This window comes from Oenanthe melanoleuca, chromosome 3 (assembly GCF_029582105.1).
Source record: "Oenanthe melanoleuca isolate GR-GAL-2019-014 chromosome 3, OMel1.0, whole genome shotgun sequence".
Lineage (NCBI taxonomy): Eukaryota > Metazoa > Chordata > Aves > Passeriformes > Muscicapidae > Oenanthe > Oenanthe melanoleuca.
Window position 1 is genome coordinate 73,780,848 of NC_079336.1, and position 13,383 is coordinate 73,794,230.

The 13,383-nt window shown below is 40.4% G+C and overlaps 1 protein-coding gene across 5 annotated transcripts in view; it reads right to left on the reverse strand.

Annotated features, from left to right (window-relative positions):
- Positions 1 to 335: 335 nt before the first annotated feature.
- The window catches only part of MAP3K4 (mitogen-activated protein kinase kinase kinase 4), a 68,212-nt gene continuing 55,164 nt past the window's right edge, over positions 336 to 13,383 (reverse strand). For 4 of the 5 annotated variants that reach the window (XM_056487195.1, XM_056487194.1, XM_056487193.1 and 1 more), the window contains 7 exons: positions 13,243 to 13,313; positions 10,987 to 11,103; positions 9,425 to 9,584; positions 2,787 to 2,909; positions 2,162 to 2,268; positions 1,786 to 1,965; positions 336 to 880 (listed from right to left, as the gene is read on the reverse strand). In XM_056487195.1, coding sequence (XP_056343170.1) covers positions 860 to 880; positions 1,786 to 1,965; positions 2,162 to 2,268; positions 2,787 to 2,909; positions 9,425 to 9,584; positions 10,987 to 11,103; positions 13,243 to 13,313 — 779 coding nt within the window. In that variant the 3' untranslated portion in view covers positions 336 to 859. Of the gene's footprint in view, positions 881 to 1,785; positions 1,966 to 2,161; positions 2,269 to 2,786; positions 2,910 to 8,443; positions 8,532 to 9,424; positions 9,585 to 10,986; positions 11,104 to 13,242; positions 13,314 to 13,383 lie in introns of those variants that run through there. The other variant, XM_056487196.1, reaches the window with a different exon arrangement.

The following is a 13,383-nucleotide window of genomic DNA, read 5'->3' on the forward strand; positions in this document are numbered from 1 at the left end:
TCTATCCAAGAAGACAAAATGCCATGCAGAGCAGTCCCTGTTCACACTGCATGCATTCAAGGAGGAAGTTATCCCTTAGATAAAAATCAATATTAGGAACTGTCCATCACCCTCTTTTCTCAGGAGGCAATGAAAGGGGGAACCTTACTTCCCTTATCTCTTGTGTAAGAAGCGTCTGACACTACTCATCTTGAAACCTGACAAAACACTGACTATTGCAATATGAGAGCATCCTATTAGGTCAGGTTAGCAGTCTTTACCCAATGTTGCAAAAAAGTTTGAAATGTGACATAGGCCTACATTTATTTTTGGAAGAAAAACCCTTCACCAATATCTCCTAAAATAAACCATTTATTGAGAAAAACCTTTTTTTTTTTTTTTAAATTTCATTAATCAGCCTTGTGCATAACAAATCTGAAGCTTGCCAAAAACAAATAAACAAAAAACCCCAGTAAAAGTTCACAGTCAGTGCACTCAAACAGATTAAAAAACAAGGTCCATAACGCCTGATAACACTACAGCATTTTTCTGAACCTAGGGAGTTCAAAAATACTACATATTAACAATACAAGTTTTCTCAATCAAATGAGAAACGGGAGAAGGAACAAATAGGGGATGGTCCATATACAGTAGTAATGGCACTTTCACTGAAACATGCAGCTTCTTCCAACTTGGACACGTCACATGAGCAACATGTGCCGAGTAAAATGTACAGGAGCAGCAGAGGAAGTGACACCGTCACTTGTGCAGTCTTCCTTAAGGTCAACTTTTATACTGTTCGTCAGCACAGTCTTTATGTAAATATTACATACAGTAGTGATTCAAATCTTGTCAGGAGAGAAAAGGCCAGAGATTAACATCATTCTTCGTCTGTGCAAACCTGTGAAGGCAGCAAAAGGCAATTACTTCAGCCATCTCCCTCCTGCAGCAACACGGTAATTGATCAATTTCTTTAGCACCTTCACATCTTTGAAGTTTTTTCTCTCCCTTGTTCCACAGTAATGCATTACAAGTGTTTGGGAGTACTGACAGTCCCACCGTGCATCCTTTAGGTGCCTAAAGCAGAGACCATCTCTGATGGATGGGATCTGCTACAGCTGCACTGATGAGGGATGGGTGATGATCCCAAACACTGCTACTGAACCAGAACACCAAAGTCATCAAATTTATGCTGGAAAATGAAACAGAATTCAATAACCTAATGTGCTCCTACTTCTTCAAAAAAGAAGGTACTAATGCAGCTCAGTTTGTAGCTGTGAATATTTGCCTGTTCTTAAGGAAAGCACCACACTGTAGGTCATGGAAGAACTGCAGACTGTTACAGCAGCTGCCAGATAAAACATTCAATATGACCTTACCCTTAAGTATGAAATTAAAAGAAAAGCAGCCCTTTGCACAGAAGAATGGGAGTTCTCAAGCATGTGATGGTTTCATGTTTTAGGGAGGGAGCCCTTATTTCTAAAAACCTGTGCATTTGTATTTAAGTTTTTGCTGAAGAGCCAGTCAGATCCAATTAGCTACCACTGAGCTGGAGCCTGACTTGTCTTTTTAACATAAGATAATGCAATCTAAAACAGCAGTGCAAGTTCATTGCATCTACTGCACGTCCTATACTTTCATGTGCTTCTGGAAAGTTGCCAATCCATTTTTCCTGGACAGCATCAACCTGCTGCCAGCCCCTCACCATGGTACCAACCCCTGTGGCATCACTGAGAACAAAGAAGCCGACTAAAAGCTGTTCCCCATTCCCATCTGCAGTTTTTGTAGCAAAGTCATCAGACAAACCTTGACAAAAGGATGATCGAGAAGCTGGCTGGCCGTCCACCTCATCTTTGGGTCACTTTCCAGGCAGTGGCAAAGGAAGTCTTTCCCTTCTGGGCTCACTTTATCAGGAATAGGAGGTTTATGACCCATCCCCACTTTATACATGATTTGGAAGTTGTGCTCATATTCATGCCAAGGCCTCTGCAACAGGTAACAGAACAGCATTGCTAAGTGCAAGCTTTAGTGAGTAACTTCCTACCCACTAGAGCATGTATTTCTGTGCTCTAGGAAATGAAAAACCACCCCAGTCTTTGCAGACTGAAGAGAGCAGGACCAGAATTTGCAGAAAAACTGCTGAGAACAGTTTGCATTTCATCAATACATGAAACATCCCTACCTTGCCTGTGACCATCTCTATGACAACACAGCCCAGGCTCCAGATGTCTGCTGCACGTCCATGCCCTTCTCCTTTAGCTCTGGTGATTACTTCTGGAGCCATGTATGCTTTGAAACAACATATATGATGCCATCAGTTCATACAACAGAAGGAACAGTATACATCAAGTGACTGACTGGTAAACCAAATGCTTTTTAAAATACCCAGTGAATTACTACTCAGGTTTTCTTGCTAAGTTTTGCCATTTGCTGGTTTCTTGTTCTTTGACATAATTTTAGCACAACTGTCTTTCAGTTTGAAAAGTGATACTGAAAATGATGTTACATGCTTTCAGTTACTGCCATTTTCTGAAAATGGATTAAGCAGCTTGTTTAGTGAAGAGTACTGTTTCAGTAAGGCTGTAGAGAAAAATACAACCCCAGAAAACACATGCTCCAGCATCTCTAAACACAATTTTAACTCTCATATCATTCACTGATTGTTTTGGCTTCTGGATGTAAAGCATAAAACTAGCTAAGGTAAAATCACATTTCCCTGAAACACATGGTTTTACTCCAGACTTCTGGCAGAGATATCTTCTTTTATGGTAACCAGACAAGTACCTGCCTAGCCCAAGCTTCCTTACCTGCAGTCCCCAAGGTACTGTTCACTTCTCCAGGCATTGTCTGGGTATTGTTCTTCAATTTCACTGAGCAGCCGAAGTCTCCTAGTTTAATCAATCCAGATGAGGTAAGAAAGATGTTGGCTCCTAGGAAACACAAGGAAACACAGGCACACTTGTTTAAATCAGAGCTGAATTGAGGAATGAGGGCTTCTCAATATAGCCTTGGAAGTTGCAGTGGATAATAACTGAATTCACACTTAGATATTCACCTGTGAATTAAGTATGGAATATGATAACATTAAAGATGTTCTGGTGGATTTGTGCCAACATGAAGTGTACTGAAGTTGACAAATGTTCAAACAAAAAAAAAAAAGAAAAAGCAGTATGGCAGGCAAATTAAACAGCTTTCCATACAAGCTCGTTACAAGAAACGACTCCTTCAGGAATTCCAGTGCTTCTCCTTGTGAGCATTAAAGTCCTCAGAATAAATTGCTTCCTGGCAGAGGCCATTGCTGAGTCACTCCCACTAGTATCTCTTCAGTTCTTCTGAGTCAGGACAGATGAGATCATACTTGTCAATAAAAACAGTGTGGCCAGCAGGACGAGGGAGGGGATCATTCCCCTGTACTCAGCACTGGTGAGGCTGCACCTCAAGTTCTTTGTCCAGCTCTGGGCCCCTCACTACAAGAAGACACTGAGGTGCAGGAGCAAGTCCAGAGAAGGGCAGCAGAGCTGGTGAAGGGTCTGGAGCACCAGTCCTGTGAGGAGTGCCTGAGGGAGCTGGGGGTGTTTAGCCTGGATAAGAGGAGGCTCAGGAGTGACCTCACTGCCCTCTACAGCTCCCTGAAAGGAGGGTGTAGCCAGGTGGGGATCTGCCTCTTCTCCCAGGCAACCAGGGACAGGACAAGAGCAAATGGCCTCAAGCTGCACCAGGGGAGGTTCAGGTTGGACATCAGGAGGAATTTCTTCACTGAAAAAGTGGTCAGGCTGAAACATGCTGCCCAGGGGGAGATGGTGGAGTCACCATCCCTGGAAGTGTTCAAGATACAACTGGGCATAGTATTCGGTGGTTTGTCCAAGGTCGGACTCAATCTTGGAGGTCTTTTCCAAACTTAATGACCCTATGGTGACAGCTGACTTGCAAAATAGGGTTCAGAGCATTTTATTATGTACGCTACCAATTGCCTACTCCTGTTGCACTTTACTTCCAGAATAATTTTTGGAGGAGGGCTACCATGACAATAACTTGCTATACTGGCAACTTACACTAGAACAAATGTCCCCAGCATAGTTTAAAATCTCCAATGGGAATCTGCAAGTGGCTTCAAGTCAGTTGCTCAATACAACAATACAAAATAAACCAAGTGGTTTTGACAACCTGTGGTTTTCTTTCATGCAACACCCTGAAATGAAAGTATTCATTTTGACAGCAACAGAAAACAGGTAGAGCAGAAGGAGCTCCTTATGTCAGGCCACATTCTGGACTCTGCAAAATGAAAGCACAAGTAGGTTGCAAGTATCACCTGGCAGAAATAGAGCTTCAGCTGTGATCTTTCTCGAGGAAAGCTGGATAGTATGCACAAAACAAGCTGCTCACCTATTCTAGGAGTGGACAGACGTTGGGGATTTCACTACACATAGCCTCCTCCCATGTCACACAAAAGATTCATTCAAAAATGGCTCATCTCAGTAGAACCTTACAAAGTTTCTCACTTTTGTTCCACCTTGAGCAGTGCAGAAATTCTTGGCTGCTCCTCCTTTGTGCTAGTCTTAGTTAATATCTTTTTCCCATTCACTTGGTTGGGCATCCCCAAGATATTCATAAAGAATACAAAGAATCCTCAAAAAGCTCAAGTCAAAAAAGGCAGTGCAGATCAATGATGCCAAAATCTTGTCCTTTTCTCAAAGGACTCTCTGACTATTCTGACAATAGTTGAAAACTAAACCAAGAGGTGTTACACAGAACTGCAATTAATGGGTGAGCAAAATCATTAACAAAATTAAATTCCAACCTTTAGTTACTCTTACAAGTCCTGAAAGAATTAACGTTTAGGGAATACAACTCGTCTCCACATTGTGTACAATGCTTTTCCACTTCTGGCATTCAGATGCTTGCACATCCTCCAGAATTCTTACACTGGATTCTGCATTTTGCCATCAGTGAGGCCTATGTTCAGAGTCACCCTGCAATCACAGGTGTGTAATGGAGTTGGGTAGACCATCCCTCAAGATTCTTGAATGAAGAATCCAGAAAACACAAAGCAGTACCAGAAAGCTGCTTGATGGGACACCAAGTATGGGCAATGCATCAGGAGAGTGACAGCTGCTTCTTCCTTTGAACTGTCAACTGCTTTTCCAATGTTTTCAAGCAGTTGCTTGTCAGATAGAAAGTAGGTGAACTTAGCCTAAACAAAGAGCTTAGGAAAATGAATCCTCACTAGTAAACACTTTTTAAAGGATGTTCTGGAAACCTGTGTTTCCATTCCTCAAAAAAGGAACATGAAAATTTCACAGAAGGCTACAAAGTGTTTCCAACTACTACAGTGGATGGAGCCTGGCAGTGCTGAAGTGCAACAATCTCTCTTCTGACGGAATTTAGGCTAAAGGAATAGTATAGTTTAATACTGTTCAAAACATTCTTCCAAGGCCTTTCAAATTAGACTTTGTCCCTTTTAATAAAAAGTAATGACAATTTAGCCAAAGTATTACCATGAAAGCTCCTGTGAGCCCTTTCCCTGAAAGCATTTGGAACTGTCAAATGGAATAAAGCACTGAACCAAAGTTTCAGCAAGAAGAGAGAGACAGTGCTTGAAGACTCATGTTGCAGACACTTTGTCAGCTTCCACTGATGTGGTATCACTGTAGCCTCTTTTGTAAACTGCTTGTTCAGAAACCAAGACCAGACTGCAGAAGGAGTCTTTTAAAAAGGTAAATAAAATCTGCACAGAATCCAGTAGAAGCCATGTAAGCAGAGCAGACAAGAGGTCAGTACTTTGAAGATGCCTGATGCTTTTTTACCTTTGACAGCTAACACTTCTGGGAATGTAACCAAACTCCTAAATATCTGCATGGTTAAGAGGCAAAAAGACCATGAGGAAAATGGCAGAAAGGGACTGCCCCCATTCTCTCCCCTTACACCTGCACTGTCTGAAGCACCATCACTGGATGCACATGGCAGAGGCACGAGGTTGCCCAGTTGTGCACAGCCCTCCTGCTGAAGAGGCAGTGTCAAAAACCACACTCCTGCTAGAGCAGCCAAAACCTAAAGCATTTAAACTCAAGTTTCATGCCCTGTACCTCTGCCAAATCAGCCCCATAGTAAGAACAGTGGAAACTGTACTAGCATGACAGTCCAAAGGTTTTGGTGGAAATCCTGTGAGTCCATGGAGCAATACAAAGAGCCTCTCTAAAGGCTGTGCTGTAATTCCAGAAAAAGAGGCAGCTCAGGCATTCCACAGCCAGTGCTTAAGCAGTGCAGAAGCCAAATTCATTCAAGAAACAAGCAGGCCAAATGCTACCCTTGGATGAGAAAATCAGCTTTTGCATACTCTTTTTCTCATCTCTCAGAGAGCATGACATGCCCAGAGTATCCTGTTGCCGTTTTTAAGCTCTAGCTGAATGACATTCCTTCCTTTGTGCTCATCAGGAAGATGGGATAGTAGAAGTTTTGAGCTAACAGCAAGGTTACAAGAAGACAATAATACAGTGGCAGTTTGATGAAGACTTTTTGGTATACAGCATCTCATTCACAGGTTTCTGATTTATTAAAGCTGCAGATACAATCCTTTCATTTTCTGTATTCATCCAAGCACTGCTCAGGAACATGTCCTTCTCTCCTGAAAGAGAGAATCCACCAGGCATGGCCTCATTAATTCCTCTCAATTCAGCAGTTGTGAGACCACACCTTGAGTGCTGTGTCCTGCTTTTAGGCTCACCAGCACAGGAGAGACAATGACACACTGGAGCAAACCCAGGAGAGTGGTGTCAAGATGTGCAGATGGCTAGTGCAAGGCTGCAAGATGGGTTTGCTCAGCTTGAAGAAGGGATTCTCAATGAAGTGTGTGTGCAGGGGATTTATTGCTGCTTTCAGCTGTGTAATGAGAGGATAGCAAGACTGCAGAAACAGACTTTTCCCTCAAAGGCACACTGTGAAATGGTCATGCAGCAATGGACACAATAGCAACCTTTGCAGATTCCAAGGAGCTATCAGGAAAAAGCTTTTCACAGTGGGGATATATCAGTCACTGGAACAGGGCCTCTCCATCCCTGGACATAAACACACATCTCACCTCAACAATGTCCTGAGCAATCTGATCTAATCTGACATTGGATCTGATACTAAGGCTGGCCCTGTTTAGGACAGAGGGCTGAGAGATGTCCACAGGTTCCCTCCAGCATGAAACTTTCCATCATTCTGCATCACTGACCAGAACAGCTTCAGTACAAAAAAGTGAAATAATTCCTAACCAAGGAAACTGGGCTTATGCACAGGAGTTAGAATAGAAATTAAGAGTATCACAAGAGACTATCTCCTGCTACAGACCAGCACCACCTGCTTTTCACAATGATGCAGACTAAGCAAAAGCAGTGCAACCAAATGTAACAACCAGCCAACACAACCCTCCATTTTCCCTCACCACCACAGGCTGAAAAACATTTCTGGCAGCTGCATCTTGCTTTGCCTTTTACCCACACAGAGCTGGATGCTATAATAGCACCTGAAAGACAACGGTGGCACAAGAGAACACTACTAACCAGAAGTCTATTTTTGAGCACAAGGTACTTGCAGACACCAAGTACAAGTATCTTGCAGGATACAGATAAACAATCATTGTAAGAACTGCTTATCTGCTGCTAAAAGAAACAGATCCACAGTGATGTTTTGCAACTGGCCATGAGAGATCTTGTGTGATCTGACAGCAAGATTTTCATAGGAAAGCAGTTTTAACAGTCTGAATGTCATTCTTCCCTACCAGAAAAATAAGAGTACCACTCTACACAAGAGATAAAATTTAAATTAGAGTGTTCTTTACTGCTGTTAGCCTGAAAACTTGAGTTTGCAATGTTAGCATAAAAGAAGTCAATGAGCAAAAGACTTCCAATCAGGCATCAGGTAACCTTTACAAAAATACCCTCTTGTGGTCTGTCTTTATAGTCTGCCATGGAGTTTCAGGAAGGTCCGTACACAGATGTGCCTGCAGTGACCCTCTGTTACTCTCAAGAAACTCTCCAACATTTGACATAAGGAACCTGTTGTGACAGAAATGCTCTCAGGTATCACAACATTGCAGTTCTGTTAAACAGCTTTTCTCACTCCATGCATTTCCCTGAAGAGCAGAAGATCTATTTGGAAACATATCTAGATATCAGCAATGACATTGAGCAGCACAAAAGAAATCCCTGTCAGTCAGCCTTGGATTTTGATTACAACGAGCTTCCAGGAGAGCATAATCCAGCTAAGCAGAACCTGGACAAGGAATGATCAAGAAAAGGGCAAGGAGGGAACTGTGAAAAGCACAAAGGGAAATCCACAACTGGAGAGAAACCTTTGGTGAGGAAGGAGAACCAGAAAAGGTAAGATTGCTGGGGAATGGGAGTGAGGGAAAGTGTTTTCTAGAAAAAAAAAAGCCAAAACTAACTCAAGAGTGGCCTACCTGGGTGGAAGGCCTCTGGATCGTAGATAGTTCTTTTCCCAAATGAGAAGCACGAGGCCAAAGGACCAAGAGCAACTGGGAACCTCCTACACTGCTGCGGTGATTCAAAACCCTGTGAGCAAGAGGGACATAGAAACCCAGCATCGTTGGGTTGCACTGCCTTGTCACAAAATGAGCATTCACAGGGCATACTGTGTGCATTGCTTCCCCTACCTTCACCTAAGTTTCCTGCCATGGGTGAGCCAAATATGTCAGACTAACAAAACCAAGATAACCAGACATGGAGGATGTTGTTGGAAGGCGCAGAAAAAGAAAAATGAACCTGAAATGAGGACTGACACTGGGTATCTTAAATGCCAAGCCCAACCCCCCTTTGGTTACTGTAGTTTCAGTCTGCTAGTTACATATGCAAATACTGACAGCCAGGCACGAGAAGGTAAATGTATGGAAAAAAACACTAGATAAAGGGATATCCTACAATCACTTAAGTTCTTTTAACAACTGTTTTGTTACTAAGTTCATTCAGGCATTCATCTGAAATTCCAAAACTCCTTGGGAAAATGGAATCACAAGGAAAAGTTCTGATGCACAACTCTAGCATTGTACACTGCCTGTCAGCTCCAGAAAACATCACTTATTTGCACAGACAAGAAGGAAGACAGCATTACATAACTCAGTACATTAGTACTAAAAATGCAAGCACTAATAACTGAGTTTAGATAAATCCCCAATAATCTTAACAACCTCTAAAAAAACTATAAAAACCATGGGCAAAATTTATGAGTTTGAAATGACAATTGAGAACGTTTTTTACAATCTATGCTTGAAAGAAAAAGCATGAAACTAGCCAATAACTTGTAAACTGAAAAGTTAGTGGAAGGCTTTATATAAATAATGACTGCATAGATAATGCACACTAAATATGCAAATACATCCCTCCCATCCTTCCCCCTGCTCTCATCTACCACAGTGAAACAACAACATTACCTTTTTGGTTAACATTACCTTTAATGTCTCGATGAACAATACCATGTTCATGTAGCACATTGATAGCAGTCGTGATCTGCTTTGAGTACAGCCTAATGACATGCTCCTGAAGGCCCAGTTTTGATACCTCCTCCAGAGTGCCCTCATCACAGTACTCCATGAAGATGTACATTTCTTCCTGTTTTGGGAACCAAATCAGATTTCATTTGGTATATTTATTTTTTTTTAAACACTGAATTAAGATAAAGTTTTCCTTACATCCTCCATTGTTCATAAAATAAATAATGGAAGTATCACCATGAAATATTGAATAAATCATCTCTTCAGAACTTTATTCTCTCTAGCATGCTGCAACCTAACATATTCTATTGCACAGCTATGGAAACTCTGCTAAATGCCTATCTGCATCACTTGTACCTAACTGATACTATTTGGTGGTATAAAAATACAGTAATAAAATCTAGCATCAACCAAAAGACACTTGCAGGTGTATGACACAGAAATTTATAGAGATTTTTTTCCTTATTTAGAGAAGGGGAGAAAAAAGGGCACAAAATGATGTTTTGGGTTTGTTTTTTTATCCCTTCTCTTTGTCTCAGTTCCTGCAGTAATCATGTGTTGATTGCTTGGAATGGGCAAGTTTTTTGTTCTTTGCTGTGCCTTAAATAAACATGCCAACTCTAACTCACTTTAAGGAAAAATTAGGTCTCTGCTCCCACTCTGTCTCCAAGCCCAGCTGACTTCAGACAGACTGAATCAATATAAAAAGATGGCAAAGACATCAAGCTCTTAAAAACTAGTCTGAGAAACCAATGACCCAATGGCACAGACACCCAAATGTGTGTCTCCAAACAGAGAACTGCACAAAGCAGCCTGTGTTCCCTTCTAAACCAGCAATGGGTCACCAAAACAACTTATTCTATATTGAGCAAATCAGTCAATCCAAGCAGCATTTGCCAGCAAGACATCAGGACTTGAGACTCACAAGTGGGAAGAGCATGTGGAAAGCAGAGTTAATAAAAAATTGGGTATCTCAGCACACAACTCCAAAATCCAACTCCACAGAAAAATACACTTCATTAGTTCTGCTGCTCAAGCAAGAAAACTTGATTTTTCCTTCTGAAGAGATGCTAGCCAAACTCCAGTACTTGTCTGGCATCAAGATTTAAATGCCAGCACAAGATTTTTCCAGGAATCAATATGACACAATACAAGTACAGTCTTTGCTGCTAACAGGGACAGGTTTTAGCCTGTCTAATTTTTATCTACACACAGAAGTTACCATACCATATATGATATAACTTGCTTTCAGCCCAGCTCAGCAGAGTAGCAGCATAGAATAGCTCCAGCATTACTCACTCTATTCACTTATTTGAAGCCTGCTCTGTGTACCAGTTCCAAAAAATCTCTCCAAACTATGTTTCAGAGACCTCAATATCCAAGAGGAAAGAAGACACACAGAGATAACCAGACAAGATTAAAACTAGAATGTTCTCATGTAAAAACCTCCAATAATACAAAGCTTCTTAAAATTTTCTCTAAGCCTCATAAAAAAACCCCAGTAATCTATGTTTTCTTACCCTGTGGAGCTCCACACCAAAATAACGAACCAGATTAGGGTGTTTGATCCCTTCAAAAATCTTCAGTTCATCAGCTGTTTCTTTGATGGTTTTGTGATCATTAGGTTGAAATCTTATCTGCAAGAAAGATTTGTCATTATTTTGCTGCTATTTCAAATTCATAACGAACAAAAAAAGCAAACAACCCATCCTAAACTCAAATACAACAAAAAGCTTTTGTTATTGTTGTTGTTAAATAGCACCATCACACAAAAAACCCTGAAATACCCCTCTCCATCCCCAAACTGAAACAAATAAAGCACACTAAGCTATTTCTGGGGAATTACCTACAACTATGATGATTTATAAACTTTATAAGAGCAAAATGATGTTACTTAAACATGCCAATAAACTCATGAGCACATATATATCTCTTCTGTGCTTGCCTTCTAGCTTAAGTGTGATAGACAGACACAATACAAGAGAATCTGAAAGCAATATCAGAGAGAGCTATCATTCAGCAAGGATTTTTCACCAGGTACTTCATCACCAGAGAGTCTAAGGGATCTCTTTGAGGGGTTTATTCACTGAGAACAAGGCAGCTGCAAGGAAAAGTTGTGGCATGGAACCAATACAATCAAAGGTTTTGATGGAAGAAATGGGTTTTCATTACTTTTCTTACAATATGCTGTGATGGACTCTTCAATGAGGAAAAACATTATCAGGTGTTCTGAAAAACTGATTTAAAGCTTCTAATCATGCAAAGATAAGCAAGATAAATAGCAAGTTATGGAAGATGCTACTTTTACCATTTTGTTAGAAAACAGAAACTTCATTAATTGAGTGCAGGACAACTGCTAAAGAAATAAATGCATATATATTGTCTTCAGTTGCTAGGATGTTATGATTGTTATATTCCGTGTAACAATTCCAGGATACAGTTTGTATTCAAGCAGCAGTAAAATTAAATACATAAAGATTACCAAAAAGTGACAAATTATATTAAAGTATTTTACATGCTCCCTAATGCATAGTTTCAATACTATGTATTTATAGTAAAGCTTGTCCACTATAATTCAAAGTCATTTTAATGACACTGTGGTTGAGGTAACACAGTGTGAAGAAATCTTGGTGCAAGGGCAGGGGAATGCAGTGTTCTTAACCAATTAAAAAAAAACAAACAATAAATCTATCTTCTCCCAAGTTATTCTTAAAGAAATCCAGAAAAGCCTTCTATTTGGTAGTTGCAAACAGTTTTCATTCAAGCCTCATGAAACAAATGTCTGTCAAACAAGATCTATTCATGAGCTTACTTCAGCTTCTGCTAAAGAGCACACACATGCTACTCTGTAAACAGCACCTGAACCTAGAAAGCAACTTTGAATTACAGAAACAGAGTGAAACTGATGGGGGGGGAAATGTTATTTCATCAGGAGAAAAAAAAAACATTACAGCAACAAAATCTCAAGTGCTGGTATTAGTCAGTTACTGAGTATGGGTACAAGAAGTTAAGCACAAGCCCAGTCTTGCTTTTGTACACCTTGGAGATCACATACATATTGTGTGTGTGTGTGTGTATGTAAGAACTGGCTCATAAAATGTAACTGCTGCAACACCCAATGGCTGTCACCGTTAATGCTTGCAGCTGTCTAAAGATGTAGAAATGCATTGAAACTAAACAATAACTTAAAAAAAAACAACCACAAGGTGTTGTAGGGAAAACAGATCTCTACACCTACACAGCTTTACTTACTTCTATCCTGAAAACTAGATTTTCTGTACCCACCAAGTTAGTCAGCAGTTTTGTGACTCAACCTAGCTCACACTACAGGAGAAGCTGAAAAACATCTGATGTCACACTTCCTATCTTTTGCTCTAAGGAATGAAGAAAAAATAGTAAAATGTGAGAGGAAACAGTGCAAAGTAAAATATAAATGTGTGTACAGTCTTCACTAATCTTTCAAAATTATTTAAAATCCCTTAATGGAAGTTCACATATATTAAGCATCCATTTAAATTCACAACCATCCTATGAGATCAGTAAAAAACACATTATCCATTTTACATACATTTAAACTGAAAGTTATGAACTGAAAAGCAACTTAAGGAAAAAGTGCTAAGAGCAGCTGTAGCTACATGAAGAAACTATTTTTCTTCCCACCATTTCCCTGTTAGCTAACAGCAGTGTGCAGAAACCTTCAATGCCTCCTACATCACCCACATTTAGTTTAGAAAAAAACCAAGGGCAGCAGTGATTCTTGTATTCACAGTACTCACTTCCTTCATAGCCATCAGCTCTCCAGTGTCAACACTGATACAGGTATAGACCTTCCCATACTGGCCTTCACCTGCAAAGTTAGATAAGAAAAATTCAGTACACTACTTTCAACAAGCAACAGGTACATCAACTGCAATGAG